This window comes from Phasianus colchicus, chromosome 6 (genome assembly GCF_987193195.1).
Source record: "Phasianus colchicus chromosome 6, bPhaCol1.hap1.1, whole genome shotgun sequence".
Classification (NCBI taxonomy): Eukaryota; Metazoa; Chordata; class Aves; order Galliformes; family Phasianidae; genus Phasianus; species Phasianus colchicus.
The window spans coordinates 43,251,260-43,267,743 of record NC_143441.1 but is presented as its reverse complement, the minus strand read 5'-3'; the positions used below and the strand labels follow the sequence as shown (position 1 = coordinate 43,267,743).

The window sequence follows — 16,484 nt, the reverse complement described above, 5'->3', positions numbered from 1 at the left end:
ATGGGTATTTCCAAAACAGGTGTGCTTTGAGGGAGCTCTTCCTTCCTGAAGGCACAACCTGCACAGATTCAAGCAACCACAACCCTAACCCAAGCTTCACAATGCATGTTTAAGATCAAGTCAGGACCTTATTTAAGATTCCAAAGAAACCACTAACAAAGACAATAACCCTCAGCAAACAGAACGTTACCTCAGCTCCTGCTTTTTCCCGTTTTAATCCCTCAAGTTAATCATATTCAGCACACACAAACAGGTGCTGCTGCCTCTTCCAGTTGTACTACAGGTGTTTCTGCTGCTACATAGCCTTAGGTGATGATTGCAACAGCTGTGCTGAACAGGACAATAAGCATTTGCCCCCCCCAAATCAGAAATATGCAAGTTCCAAAAATGGGAGCAAAAGACAAAACATAATTAAGAACTACTGAAGAAAGGTTTAATTAAAAAAAATCAGGAATTCAACAGTGCCTAAATCTTTATTTTTCATAACCTACATTTTTTTTTTTTCAAATTAGACAGTTTTACATTTTATGACACAAAAGGAAACTTAAATTACTGATAGTTTACATGTAAGCTTGATTCCAGTCTTAATGGAAGAAGAACAAAAACAAAAAACCCTCAAGAAGGCTTCCATATTACACTTGTATTTCACGAATTGGCAGCTGTTAGGTCTCCTTGGAAATCTTCGATTGTCTGCTGCTATTAGTGTAATAGGTTACAAAGCACATGAAATCCCTAACTGTACTAGCTGAAGGAGATACAGAGATAGGTATGCACCATTACAGTCAGCTGTTGCTTGTGATACACTGCACCACACTCAAACAAGGGTCTTTCTGTGACAACTGCTCAAGTCTTTAAAAGGATAATGCAGCAACATAAAACACTGCCACGTGGCAAGTGACAAATGTCAGTGGGGGGTCTGGTCTGAAACAAGATTTAAGTTTAAAAGCAACTTTTGTTGGTTTTATTTTCTTTTCATTCCTTGAAGAGTCTCAGATCCCATTTAAATTGCTTTCAAAATGAAAAGCAGCACCACATAATCCTACAAGGTAAAATGCCAATTTTAATTACTGTATCTTCAGACCTTTATCTCAGCTACTGCTTTTGGGAGGTTTTTCCATTTAAAAGCCACATCTTAACATCGCTATACACCATAGCAACAGTCTGCATGCAACTTCACAACTCTATTCCGAAAACTCCATTTTGTCATTGAGTGGAAAAAAATCTCCAAAGTAAAATGCAGTAGGATAAGTTGTACATTACACAGCTATTTGGCATGTCACTTTTTCTTTTTTCTTTTTTTTTTAAAAAGCTATAAAAACCACGTCAGAGGAAGATTTAAACTTTCGATGCAACTGATTGTTGCTGGGTAAGCAGTAATTACAGTGTATTGACCTAGCACAAATGGCAGCAGAATACATTAGAACAGCACAACACATCCTGCTGGTCTCAAGAGATTACCTTATGTACCAGTTGAGCATTATGACTAGCTGTACACAGTCTGTAAGTAACCACTTGTGATTGTTTGCAGCTGGTAAGCCCTTCACTTTCAGCAGACAAACAAAACGAACCATACAGCCAGCCTTAACCATACACAAATCTAGCTACCACTTTCACTGCCACCGGGGAAAGGATAAGCGCATCAAAATCCAATGACAGAACTAGTTGAGCTGTTTTGGTGATGTTGTCAAGAGTCCTATCTCCTTCCACAGTATTCACAAAGTGTGCTTTTTAAACAAGGAAAATCAATGGGTTCCAGCGTGCCCTATTTCAACCAATTCCGCAGCATACAACAGGCTGGATTTAAAGGTCAACTAGTTACCGACTGATGCTCCTAACAGGAAATTTGTCAGAAGTTACCTCTAGAGTTACTTTACAGTTCTATGAATCATACGCTGAGGAAAGCACTGATATTCTTGAAAGCAGACAAGTAAGCTTCCGTGTATATTTTTCTTAGCAGTCTAAAATTTTTTTCCCAATTCCATTTCATTTTTTATTAATGACTTAAAATTACAGCTTCACTGCTAAGATTCACTATTTACATTGCAGAACACTTCTGAATTGGTTAAATCACTTTTTAGAGGGTTCGGAAAACACTCGAGGGCTTTCAAATAAGACTTTCGTTCCATTTCCCTTTTGCAGTGAAGAGGCAGAGTCAGTTCAGCACACCAGAATAAAATAAGGAAAAGAAAAAACAACAAATTAAAGTAATATTCAAACCACAACATTTAGTTTATCTACATCCAGCTCAACAGCAACATTTATAATATCAATAATTTTTTATCAGATTTTTTCTTTAGGGTACCTTTTTATATGTTCTGATTATTTACAACTGTACAAGCAAAGCACACACTTCCAAGTGCACATATTTAATACAGTATTGACTATTTGCATTTACAGATTTTTCAACAATCTGAAAAAGATCAACTGTTTAAGATCTTTAAGGTATATTACAAAAACTGCTGCTAGTTCCTGTACTACAGTATGTTTACCCAGTAAGACCAGTGACAATAGATACATACTGTAACTGAGTAATTCTGTATTCCACTCACGCTAACCCTCAATGGGGTCAGACCTCATTAACTCTAAGCTGTCTTGTACAAAAGTTAAGGCAAAGTCATTTTCAAGTTTAAATAAAATTCAAGTCTTTAAATATTGGATGGAAATAATTCTTAAAAAAATCAGTTGTTTAAATAAACATTTTTGTGGAATAAACTGTACTGTCATAGTCAGCAGGAATGAGTTTAGTCTGAACTTCCTGCAGTTTAAACACTTAAAGAAAAGCTTTAGGCATTTTTGAAAGAAAAATAATTTATATTCAACTTTATTAGAAACTTGCTAATTTAGTGCATCCTTGTCCTTCAGAAAGCGCATCACTTCTAAAGTAAATAAGTGTGAGAAACCTCATCCCAGAGGTAAATATCAGGGATCTCTTCCTCCACCACACAAAACAAACACCATTATCTCACGTCTTGAAAAATTTCAATCTGTATGCCAATGCTTGTAGTTACAGGAAGGCGTCAACACGAGGCTGACTAAGATATGAACTCTTTCAAAGAGCACTTGGGGCAGAATTTAAAAATGAAAAAGTCTACACAGAGCACAGGGGTAACCAGAACATACAGCGCTGACTCAGTTAACTCCCTTACAAGCACAGGGAAGCTAAGGTTATCACAAGAAGGCTACAGTGCTTTCTCCTGATAACATCCACTAGTAGGCTTCACCACCATAGAAGCTCACAGACTTAGTTCTTTCTATTCACAATGTGCTTTGTATTTGCAAATTATAATATCAGTTTTATTCTGGAGTGAGAAGATGGTTACTTGCTTGCAGTAAGTCAAAATAAGGAAGTGTTTTAGAAAGACTGCCATGGTGCTCCGTGGGATTCATTCTGTGTGTGCAAAACATCAAAAAAAGATTAGGTTTTAAAAATGCTAGAAACAACTACTTGTTTATCCTAAAAGTGCAAGTTCATTTGCTGACGTTTAGTACAGCAGCCCAATAAAAAAAAGGTCACATACTAATTTGTAAAATATACCTACTTCTTGCACTCTACACACTAGCTGCCGTTATCAGTCTTTTGGACACTTTAGATATGTACTTGCAGACCAGTTTATTAAAAATATTGCAGCAGCACATTTCTGCTTAACAGTTTAGAAAAAAACTCACTATACAGAGCTTGCACTCACACAGCCACAGAGAGGCTTAATAAAAAGTTGATTCTTTTTTTTAAAGACAAATATTTTACATCCTGAAAAAAATAATCACACTAAGCTTCACCTCCAATTAAGCACCAACCTAAATGTAAGGTTTAGAACAACTATCCAGAAATATCCAGAAAAAATAGAATGTTTGTTCAAGAGGGGAAAAAGTATTTCACAGAAAAATAACTTGCAGGCATTGTTATATGCCTGGTATCACTGCAAGCTCCTAACCAGCAACTCATTCTCAGGTATCTTAGTGGGAACATGGGTTTAATTTGTGGGAAGCAGACCTCTTTAAATCCCTCCCAGGTGCTAGTTTCACTGAGGAGATTTTGGAGGGGTACTCTGTTCTTTATTTAAGCGTTTGCCAACAGCTGGAGGGGACGATCTGCGTCCTGACTGTCTTCTCTGGTCTTTGGGTTGTCCTGGATGCGACTTTGCAGGAGGAGGTTCTCTGTTTTTCTCTATTGTTTCCGTGGGCTTTTTTTCTTCTTTCCCACATGCTACAGTGTTTGGCTTCTGTTCTTTCTGTGGTTGCAATGTAGGAGGATCTTTAGTTGTTCTCTGGCAAATTTCTGCATAACTAGGTTTTCGCAGTTCCTGTGAAACCAATAGCAAACAGGACAGCAGAGATAAAGCCTCCAGAGGAAAAATCATTTAACTCATGAAAGGTAAAATATTCTGTCATAAGCAACTACTGTGCTTAAATATGCAGATAAGAGTTTGAATATGAAGTTTACAGAAGTAGTACAGAAAACAGGAGCAAGAGACAAGGTAAATACAACACAGTACTCCAGAAAAACGGAATACTGATAGAACAAAAATTCCAATTCAAGTAAACTCTAAAACAACTGAAAGAGCATGAACACTCTGGCTTAAATATCAAAAGCATATTAATACTACTAACTAGAGATTACTTCCGAGTAAGAAGAGTGTTCAGGTAGAACTTTATCAGAAGTAATCTTGAATATTTTTTGCACTGTTAATTGCAGAACTACAATAGTCACAGGCTATTATCATAGACTGATTTTTGACATAGCTCTGTTTTTAGCAACACTTCAGGATTTATTAATACTTTTGCAATAAATCACAAGTTTAGGCTGTGATTTAAAGATTACTGGTTCATATGATTTAGCAGCACTGGATAGCAATAGAAGCAATATTCTGTTAAAGGCATCAAACTGGATCATTAAGAGAAAGTGAAATAATAAGATCACTTACTATGGCAGCGCCATTGACTTGTACCGATTTACATGCAGTACTGAGTGTGGAAGAAGAAAGCCTTTCTGTACTCTGTGTCTCTCTCTGCTGTTTATCCACAACCTTGGAGTCCCTGTAAAGCATCCACCAGGAACAAAGTCAAGAGAACTGAAACTTGAGGACAAATGATCCATCTAAGAAAGGCTCTAGTACTGTATTTGACTATGACTACAACATTAGAGTGTGCCAGCAAGTTACAGCTATCATTAGCATTGCTTTTAAAAATATTATCAAGTTGTAAACAAATAGAAGTTAGCATGGAACTTGACACAATCTACTATTTGGGACATTCTAATAGCATTTGGCAGTTATTTTACTCCTGTTACTCAGACATCTGAATATGACTTGCAGATTTCAAATCAAGTCTTACTGAAAACTTTATTGTGAGGACAGTGATACTACCCACAGGATGATGCATTTGCTCTGTGCTTCAAGGCTACCTATATACAAGACACTAAGACATTTGAAGATTTTTTTTTTAATACTTGTCAAGATTAAAATACAATGCTAAACTTTTATCTATTGATTTAAGTTTGAATCATTATAGTGACACTATTCAGAAACTAAATAAAAAACAGCTATTAAAATGTTGGGAAAATAAATGTTTACAGTGTCACATTTAGACTTCCGATAACTGTAAATGCAAACGTGACTGAAAGTCATTTGTAGGGATACAGTTAAATTCTTACTCAGAAGACTGGGGTGGTGAAGGAGACCTTTCAAACGTCCTGGGCAATGTAGAAGCAGCTGGCAACAGTGGCTCACGAGGAATTCCCGATGGAGTAGTGTTTGTACTTGCATCCACATTAATGTTCTGAAGGAGAAAAAAGGCAATCATAGTACCCAATTAATATGGTTTGTGGATTGCAGTAATTTTCAGGCAAATAGTTTACATGTTAAAAATGTAAATTAACTAAAGGAGGATCCAAAAGGGTTAATATATTGACTAGAACTATTTTTTTTCCCCTTACAATTATTCAGAAACACAAATCACACTATGGCTCTTTCACAAGAAGTCTGAAGCATATTTCCTCCTGGGACATCCCTGGATAACAAAATCACTTCTTTCAACCTGGGAATTATGCACATGATGGTGACAAAGTAGGCTTTGCATCTGTTTACATCTCGTAGTTTACTTACTACAACAAAAGCCTCCTGGCATTATGCACTAGAAATTGACTTCTGCAAAGTTTTAGAGTTCAATGTTACCAATCATGTCAATAGCTGGTGCTAAAACCTGAACAATCCTAAGAAAATGAAGTTTTTTCAAAGTAGGATATGACCTAGAAGTCCCTTTTCTTATGATTATATTGCAATTTGCTAACAAGCAGAAGAGGCTTTTTCTGTAGCTCTGAAAAGGTTTTCCTAATGTCAGGCGATATCATCCTTCCAGATAAAGGCCAAATAGATTCACGACACACACGATTTTAAATTGTCACAAAGAAAAAAGAAATAAGACTTCATGTAGCTTGAAATATTTCTAACATTTTAACTATTTCACTTGTTTTTTAATAGCACTAGGCTTTGTACTGCTTCTGATCTGATTGATTCTAAAACTAGAATTGATGCTAGAAAGAAGAGACAACAGTGGTAGGCAGAACAGAGGCACAGAAGGAACAAAACACCATCCACCTCCTCCTAAGGCCAGTCACTATACAAAGGTCACAAAATAGACTCCTTTAGTCACTGCTAGAAAAGAAAATAGCATTTGATGATGCTTAAATCAGGCAGTATCCATTACTGCACTGGATCCAGCCCTGCTTTATCCAAAGTCAAAGTAGAACATTGAAAGGTAGACGTTTAGAAATAAAAGAACAGCTTCTGTCAGTTTACTCACTATGATAGTATTTTCCAAGGCTTGAAACTGCAAGTTGCTGAGCATTCTGGCTCCAATTCATTGAAACACACAGCTACATGGTTATGTTATGGTTATGTTAGAACAGGTTCAAGTGAAGCAGACACGCAAGTGCTGTTTTTAGGCCAAAAAACTCAGTCCCTGATCTGACAGAGCTTCAGTTCCCCAGTTAGAAAACATGTGATGATTAACACCCCCTACTCCCCAGAGCTACTAAAAGAGCACTACAAAGCAAAGATCAGAAAGATAGCAAATTTGGATAACAACTGCTGGGAATCATAGCACATAACTTCTCTCTGCTTCTGTACACAGGCCTTGCTGGTCTGTAACAAAAGTAGAGCTGCATAAATCTACTTCAGCATCTGCTCACTCTACATCATGCAACATAAAAATTGCTGAGATTAAGAAGAAAAGTTCCCTGTGTAAACTGGCAAGATTGCAGCATTAGCCTTACTTATAGAGCACAACTGCTCTTTGGAGCCAGTTACTGTTATCTTATTCATTATTCAGGCCAACAAGGAAAGAGTGCAATCCCTCTCTTCCACACAGTGGTACAGACATTAACTCATGCAAGGCAGAAAAAGAAACCACGATATATGATAGTGCATTGTGGTAGTATAAACAGTGTCTGCCAGATATTAAGACTGCCTTTACGAGGGATAGGTGCAAATACATCACATTAAGAACAGTGCAAAGCAAATACTAGATCCATAGGAACTGTGTGCTTTAAACTGTAGTAGCAATAGTAGGTGTTGGAATTATGTTTAAAACCTGAAATATAATAGCTGAGAAGTCACTTCATAAATAATGCTGTTAAAATATTTACACATGCACAAATCACAAGAACAGATCACAATCTGGATTACTGGCTGACACTAAGTTAAATAGTGCTCTTATCATGGCACTATTCTGCACGTTACTCCTAAACACAGCCTTGGAATGTTGCTGCCTCTTTTCTCATCAGGAGACATAATAACTTATCTTTATGATCTCCTTTGGATGGAGGCTGCCCTGCTATTTCCTCTTTCCTTTACCAACAAATGCCCTCCCTAATAACCCTGGGCACCAAGAAAAAAAATCTTTCTGCAGTCTAAGTTAACACTAGAGCAAAATAGACAGTATAAGCTTCCTTAGCTTGCACTGTTCCATGGCACACAGGGTTGTATCACTCTTGATGGAGAACATACTGACACACACAGATGAACATGGTGGAGGCAGTTCTAAGAAGGGAATCTAAGAATGTTAATTTTCAACTGCATTTCTACTACCTCTACAGAGCAGCATTTGATTGCCAAATCATTCTGGTGTATTTTTATCTTAATGAGCAACATGACAACTCTTGGATCCAGCTTGTTTTGATATCAGTTCTTGTTCCAGCAATGATGTCTAGTGTACTAAGATTATGTAGGCAGCTTCTTTATATTTCAGTGCTTAGAAGTTTGTCACTTGAAAATGTTTCATACACAATCCACAAGTCTAACTTCTGAACCACAGGAAAATTTATCACATTGTTTACATAGGTCTATCAAAAAGGCCATTAGCAACAGTAAAGAGCTCATTTTCTGATCTCTGCTATTACCATCTACTTATGCTGGTACACAAACTCTACACCTTCTCAGAGAGAATTTGTTGGGGCATTCTTAGGTAAGAGTGGAAAACAGCTGCATTTCAACATTTGAACAGCTGTTCTTGTTCATTTTTTTTTGAGAGAGGAGCTTATCTGCACTTCTCATGACCCACGTGAAACTGCAAATTTCTCCTACGTACAGTACACCAAATTTGAAGAAACAAGAGGTATGAAATTCTGTTCATTCTGTGTCCCCAATAAGAATGAACACTGGCTACTCACTCTTTCTTTTGACGTTCCTATTACCACATTGGACAGTCTGTTTTCAAAAAGGTCTTCGGTCTTTAAATTGCCAGCAGCCCCAGGTAATGGAGGAAAGCTAGATAAACCCAATTCGAAGCTAGGAGATGGAGGTTTTGGGGGTGGCGGAGACTGTGTTTGGCCTCTCTGGAATAGAAATAACATAGTGAGGTTACCACAATGGACTACAGACAGGAAGGACATATGACATTCTACATTTGATTTATAGCTGCAAGGCCCTAAAGAGGCCCATGCCATCTCACTTCCCAAGAAAACCACACAGTACCCAGGAATTCATTTTCCATTGGTACTCTTAAAATATTTCATTATACTTTAAGTAGGATGGTCTAGAAACCTTAAAAATTTCAGATGCTTAAGCTTTAGCACTACTGGTATAGTTAAAACTTCTTCCTGATGCTTCCTTCAAGACTATACTGACACAGGAAAATAGATTGTGTTGGGTACCATGACAAAATGAAAATATCAAGTCCATTTATGTGCAGTTGGTAACTTCCTAGAAGAACGACAAAAGTTAAAGAGAATCATGTTTAGATACGCCAAGAAACAGCAGAATAGCATGCTTTGTCTGTAGTGCAGATGAAGATAATTTCCATCTAATTTCATCAATATGAAAAATGCAAATATAAGCATAAAATTATTTTTGAAGCACGGAATTATTCTAACTAGATCTAAAAGGAAAAACAACATCCTGGACAAATACATTATTGGGTTAAAACGTGCACTACTTACAGGAGTTAGAGTTAAATGAGTATCATAGGCAAAAGACCACTTATAAAGACTGCTTGCAAGGATTTGTAACTGTTATCTACATTGAAAAACTAAAATTCCTTTTGTTATGTGCTTTAACTGAAGTTACCCATTAACTTTGTCTATGTCAGTTAACCAAAAAAGAATCTGTGTCCATGCTAAGATCTCTGCTTCAGAACAGTAAATGCAAAGTGATCTTTAACATGATTCCTATCTTGAGATGGAAAACAGTTACTGGTACATTGCTAATATGGTCTGAATGTGAGAACAATACTTCTGAACATAGCATAGAAAAGGTGTTTCAATACTTTCTTTCTATGCTCTTCCTTTTCATGAAGAGCAATAAAGATACAAAACTACCCTTGAGGTCCCATCTCAAACTACATTTTATGTCGGAAGAAATGCGAGTCATTCAGAAGTAGGGAAAGAATGCAGACAGAGGTAAGACCAACAGCAACTCTCAAAGCAGCTAATGACTGAGCATCCCCCGCGCAACATGGATTTTAAGCATTACAGCAGTGAAGGCTGCAAACGTTGCAACTGAGAAGTCCGATAAACTATGAAAGGGTTGTGGGGAGAAACTATGTTTTCCTAGCTCAAATCATAAGAGGGACAAACTTTTCCTTTCTAGAACAGTATTTCAAATCACAGCACTTTGTTTTCTTAAAGTGGACTGAAGTCCTGCAATAAATACTACTTCTAGATACTTCTAAATAGAACACTCCTGAAAAAACAAATTAAGAGAGAAGTAGCCAGGATATATGGATGACTTGAATTAGAGTGACCAGGGAAAATTTAAATGTAAGTTAGGCTGCCACCTGCATAAAATTCTGAAGCTGACTTAACTCAAGTCAAGTAGTTGTCTTATGTCTATGGCCTCAGATACAAATTGATCAAGAAGATTCATGCACTTTCTCAAGCAAGCATGCAATCCACCTCAAATGCTCTTTCTAAAAATGAGAAGCAGCCATAATTCCTTTCAAATAGAACTCACTGTAGTGGTGTCCTTTGCACTAACCACTACACGCAAAACAGTATCCTAGATTTGACTGCTTCTATAGTTGGAATGATTCAAACCTCAATCTTCAGAATACGCTACCTACCAGTGTTCACAGCTGTGAATATTCAGCTGCTCTCATCTCTATTGAAGGTCTATTTTTGGACACTACAGACTAAAGTTTTGTTGGCCAAAAGAGTAGAGTGAACATGACTAAACAGGCTGCAGTTAAAGTCTGCTGCTGAGAAAAAGGAACAGTAGGTCTCCAAAGAAATCATGCTTTCAGTTTTAAAAGGTGTTTTAACTTTATGTTTAGAGTCAGTTGATTACAAAGAGCCTTTCTGTTCACTAATTGTCCTAGGTAATCCTTTCTCTTTCTATTCATTTGTATGTAATTCCTGTGCTACTTCCTTGTTCTTTCAGAGGAAAAAATAAAGGGGAGGGAAAGTTGATAGAAAAAGCAGCGAGTAGCTCTGAAAGGACAGAAAAACTAAGTACTGACAACCCCATGTGTAATCTGATCTCACTAGCTTTAACAAGGTTGTCGAGAGCCAAAAGGAACCACTTGCCCTTTCATACTTTCTAAAGCCCCGATGTTCCTTTCATCCACATCCCATTAAGCTACACAACAGCAGGAGGCACCAGTACATAAATGCAACTGTTCCAGGCCTTTGAGATACAGTCAGAGCTCATGAAGTGATGTTACTTTGAAACTGTAATATCAATAATAAAATAATCCAGTAAGACTTCATGAAGTCTTACCATGTGTGGCAAAAAAATGAATTGCCAAGAAATAAAGAACTAAATCCTACAAATATCTCTTTTTCTTCTTCTACCCACTATCCAGACCAGCCTTTTCAAGCATCAAAACTATTTAGGTATTCACCTTGAAGTTAAGTTCACAAAAATTGTAGTATTTCAAGCATTATTGGTTCTGAACATCTCTGTGCCAATGACAAAGAAAAATCTACCTCACACACGCTCCATAAATAACAAAGATGACAATGTGGTTCCTGAAAAAAAACCCAGCTTTTTGTCCATACTGCAAGGGAAACTAGATTTTATTCCTCTCCTCAGAGTTGGGATAGAAAGGGAAAAAGCAAGGAGAGGTGTTACATTTAACAAACAGAATTGACCACTCCATAACTAATATTCTAGCTATGCATTCCATGACCTGACCTATAAAGCATTTTTCACTATCTACATGAATGAGAGTCAAATCTCAAGTGTTTCAAACTTCAGGCACTTGGCCCTCTGCATATGTGAACAGTCACACTAACAAAACAACAGGAAGGCAAAAGTTAACTGCAATGATGAAAGGGCAATTTTAGTTTTGTCCCTTAGTTCCAGAAGTCAGGAAAATAATCGCTGATATCCAAATGCAGTAAATTCATGTGAATTTAATGAGCTGCTATCTTCAGTTACATAGTTTTGGGGCAATAGCTTATCTCATCTGCTATTCCATGTAATGTCCATAACATTGCCTCGTTACCCTGCACTTGAATTATAGTTGAATACAATCATGAAAACTCACTGTGAACTTGTCCTCCCTTTTCTTTCGGTAGCCGTATGAGTTTTTCCTAAGGGAAAGAAAACAGTTATCAGAATCTTGCCTTTATGTGAATAGAAAACAGGAGAAATTAGTTCTAATTATAATTTCATTCACCTTTGTTCTAGAGGGAAAAAACAGCCTTATTTTAAAATGTTTTAGGTAAAGATTTCTAGCAAGCTCATTAATATAAATATACAGATTTCTATCATGTTAGAGTAAGGATACACTGCTGAGTTAAAAGTATTTCTTAGTATCAACTGCACAGAACCCCCACTTAATTTTACATTAACAGAAGTCTGACACAGGATCATCTGCAAATGACTCTTCCAATTCAGTGAGTCAAAATTAGATAAAAAGCACAGCCAACCCTAAGTAACATTGCACAGAACTGCAGTGTACTTAAAAAAAATTGAAGACAGACCTGATAAATCCTCAAAGTTGTTGCTACCAATTTTCAATTCCCCTGCTTTCTGCTCCTGCTTCACTCCCTGCTCCAAACTACCTAACAATGTTTTGCTAACTAACTGCATGTAATCCTTTTTCCTCCCTTCATACTGATCTATATCTTTGATGTTGTGAACATCTACAATGGGCAAAATTCTAGTCTTTTAACTGAAAGTATTAACAATATGCTGCAGTGAGCAAAGAAATGGCCAAACTGCTTCAAAGTCAAACAATATGCTAAAAACTTAGTTAAAATAGACAATAAAGGTACAAAGAATTAGATGTATGCGTGTAAATAGTTCAACAGGTGCCAGTAGTGGTAGGAAAGTATGCAATTCCACTTTGCATTTGCTCTATATTTGGGACTTTCTGTGAAATGCTTTCCAAAATTTTAGCTTTAAGGACAGCCAGTCTCAGGTTAAAATGAGAATGAGAACAGTATTAATACCATTCTTCTTTACTAAAAGAAGCAGCAATGACAGCGTACTTCAAAAGACAACTACAGGGTACACTCACCTTCCTCGACCTAAACCAGGAGACGAGTCAACGCTGGTCTGCTCCATCCGTCCAGTTCCTACTTCCCTCTTGGTGTAACTCGTAGTAGCATTCTGCATCCGTGTCCTGTTTTGTCCTGGCTGCCGCGTCTGTGGACTCCTGACGCCATTGATTAAACGATCAGCAGAAAAGTTGAATATTGTAGGACTGTCTAGAAGCCCAGGTCCCCTTTCTGCACTGGGTATTGTATGTCGTATATGGGACTTGCTAGGATTCCTACAAATTCAAAAGTCATTTCAACATACGTACTATGATAGATCTTCTGAGGCCTAAGTCTACACACAGAATTCAGAAGAAGCAAAATTGCCAGCCCTCTGCTGTATATTTCAGTTATAAGAATGTCCAATACTCATTTTAACAGGCCTTGTGAACTATCACGTTAACTTTTTCATTGTACTTTCAACTATGGCGTAACTAAAAACTATTTGAAATTGAAAATGCCAAATCAATAATCCTGCTGGTCACTTGCCATTGTTCAGAATTATTTTATCTGAATAAAAGAATTAAATTGGGGAACAGACAAGTTCCCAGCTTTCACGTCTATTTTCACCTAGAAACAGCATCCTTGCTAACAATAGCAAAACCATCTGGCTTTTGGCATCACTTAACCTTGCATCTAGTTCACTTTTACAAGTATTTTTTAGTTAGATGGCATTTCTAAACTGAGCAGATTAAAGCCTCACATGTCAGGTAATTCAGCAGTATGTGTAGTGTTAAAAGATAGCTGTACTTGCCTGTTCCTGGGAGGGTATTGTCTGAGTGTAGTCAGAGGAGAAGCAGCAGGTTTGAAGGTTGGAGATGTGAACCCATTGATAAATCCAGTATTTGGAAATGGTGTTACCTAAAAAAAAAATTCAATGCAAACTTGTAATCAAAGTAAACAGAGTATTTTCTCTTAAATTTTTATTTTATACCCTTTTACACAGTTAAGTATTTAATAGAATGCCTCCAGCAGCAATAGAGCATTTACCCAGTGCCTTGTAACTAAATGATGTGTCGTTTGAGAACACTGCCACTACACACATTCCAAGTCTGATTTGCTTGAAGGACTGAAAAACGCTGAGCCAAAACTGTCATCTGTAAGTAACACTCCTATTTCATACTACACTGTGAAGCACATTTGTTCTCTAATATGCATCTGTAAATATTTCTTATTTATATGCAAGATACTCCTTAACATAAATCTCCATCAGTTACTCATTCTAGCTGTCTTTCACATGACACCTATATGAAGCCAAGAGAGCAAGTGGATGTTACGTGCACCGGATATTCTTTGCTTTGTATCACTTCAGTCCACATGTGATCTTGTTCCCAGAAAAAAAAGCATTACTAAAGATTTGCTGGGGGGTGGGTACATGCCAACGTCTCATACTGAATAGATCAATTTTATCATGTTCATAGTAATTTCCCCAGTCTCACTAGCATATTTTTGTTTCAAGTCTAAATGAAACGTACTAAATATTACTATAGTAACAGCAATTGCTTGCCATTGTCTTCTCTCCAAGTAAATAAAATGCAGAACACTAAGACTACATTTTCAATTAACGTTTACATCATGCTCTGGAATGAACTTCAATACAGTACCTTCTAAATATAATTAAATGATGACATCTACACCTAAAACAGCTGGCACTCAGTTTCCTACAAACAGATCCCGAAGCTAATTCAACCTTTCTTGTAACAGGTGGAAAAAACCACTAATCAATGAAAACAAAAATTAAACACCAAAGTTTCCATCCCAATCTACTGACTGCCTATAACCTATACGACAGCAAACACAACCTTACATTCCAAAAATAGGCACTTAGGAGTTTAATGAAAGAATAAAGTTTTATCAAAACACTGATTTGAAGTGGTTCCTGTTTTGATATTTACAACTTGAACACCATAAAATTCACTTGAAGCAAGCCAACAGCTACTGGAAGAGAATGGTGAAAAAGCATTGAATGCAGAAAAGGAAAATAAGTTTAACTCATTACTTAAAGTGACACAAGCAATAGACATCCTTCCTTTCTTTAGAATGAAAAATGATCTTTGTGGAGAGAAAATGTTCATTTTCCAACAATACCAGAAGTGTTAATCTGCTTTCTGCACAAAAGTCACTCAATTCCTCAAACATACACCTGTTTTTACAAGTAGTACAATGTAGTTTTTTCTTCAAATACCATTAAATACTTTATGAAGTAGTACGTAATTTTCAAATTTGGAAGACGTCGCCATACTCTAGTTTCAGAATTAAAACTATTTCCATGAATACAGTGTATTGAATCTCAAATTAGAGATGAGGAAGAACTGTCACAGCCATTTATGATGAAGCAGAAGAGGATGGAAATATGCAAACTGCAATCCTATCTCGTATAAACTATTGCAAGTCTCATGGTTCCTCTTGATCCCTATTCTCTTCACAAGTATTTTATTCTTATATATAGCTCTTCCTTGTTGGTGTATGATCACCACAGAGGTTCAAGAGAGATCACACTACATCTGTGTACACAAAATGCAGCCAAATGCCAAAGAGGAATGCATCCAACTAATGGCAGTATGCTGAAACAGCAGAAGACAATGCTCTGTTAGTTCTCTATTTTTACTAAGAAAGGTATCAGATATTCAGTACGGGCAAACCTTCAGCCTTCTCCTAAAAGCCAGAACTAGTAAGCTTTTTGGGGTACAAAAAGTTCCAGGATGACATCAGGCAGATACAGTGTTGTGCTTGAACCTGTGGCCAGTCAATCTACATCTTCTACATCAGTGCCATCTGATAATTCCAATATCTCACAGCAAAACTGTACAGTAGTCAATCTTAGCATTTCTAGTGGAAGAGCTGCATTCATTCTAGTTGCTGCTTAATAAGGTGGCTGTCTCTTGAAAAAACAGAGTTCACTACATTACTTTGTCTCTTCCACATTCTTTATGCCCCTTACAAAGCCTTCCCCTGCAAGGGCTCTGGCTGCCTTTCTTATATGTGAAGTGTTCAGCACACCAACTTTTTAATTAGTTTGCTGTTCAGTACACAGGAAGTTTGCTCAAGTTTGTTCAAGGACACTTTAATCCTCTGCCAAAAACCTCAAAAACGCTTCTAATTTTGAGCATTGCTACCCTAGTTTCTTCTAGCTGCAAGCAAAGAGGCACTGATGGAAGAGACAAATGGGTTCCAATGAAGAACAACCTTAGTCCTCAAGTAATTAACTGAAAATAATATGAATATTAGTTTTCACAGGATGACAAAGGAAAATGAGAAACAGTGAAAACTGTTACAATGAAGAAGCAACACAGCAGGATGCAGTAGATGCCTCAACAGAATATGTAGAAGGACTTACAGTTACCACTCTAGCTCTAAGGGTCACGATTTTAAGGAATTTCAATTTAAAAAATTAACCAATTTTAGAGTAATTTTTTTTGAAGTAACAAAAATGGTTTGATATTTTATTGCAAAAAAAAAAAAAAAAGAAAAAAACACCCCATGAAGTATTTTGACTCAATAACAT

At 36.8% G+C, this 16,484-nt stretch overlaps 1 protein-coding gene across 7 annotated transcripts in view; it reads right to left on the bottom strand.

Annotated features, from left to right (window-relative positions):
* Positions 1-454: 454 nt before the first annotated feature.
* Positions 455-16,484, bottom strand: part of LARP4B (La ribonucleoprotein 4B) — a 53,436-nt gene continuing 37,406 nt past the window's right edge. For 4 of the 7 annotated variants that reach the window (XM_031615981.2, XM_090143112.1, XM_090143108.1 and 1 more), the window contains 7 exons: positions 13,734-13,840; positions 12,961-13,215; positions 11,983-12,028; positions 8,666-8,830; positions 5,651-5,775; positions 4,923-5,034; positions 455-4,310 (listed from right to left, as the gene is read on the bottom strand). In XM_031615981.2, coding sequence (XP_031471841.1) covers positions 4,020-4,310; positions 4,923-5,034; positions 5,651-5,775; positions 8,666-8,830; positions 11,983-12,028; positions 12,961-13,215; positions 13,734-13,840 — 1,101 coding nt within the window. In that variant the 3' untranslated portion in view covers positions 455-4,019. The remainder of the gene's footprint in view (positions 4,311-4,922; positions 5,035-5,650; positions 5,776-8,665; positions 8,831-11,982; positions 12,029-12,960; positions 13,216-13,733; positions 13,841-16,484) is intronic. The other 3 variants (XM_031615983.2, XM_090143109.1, XM_090143111.1) reach the window with 2 other exon arrangements.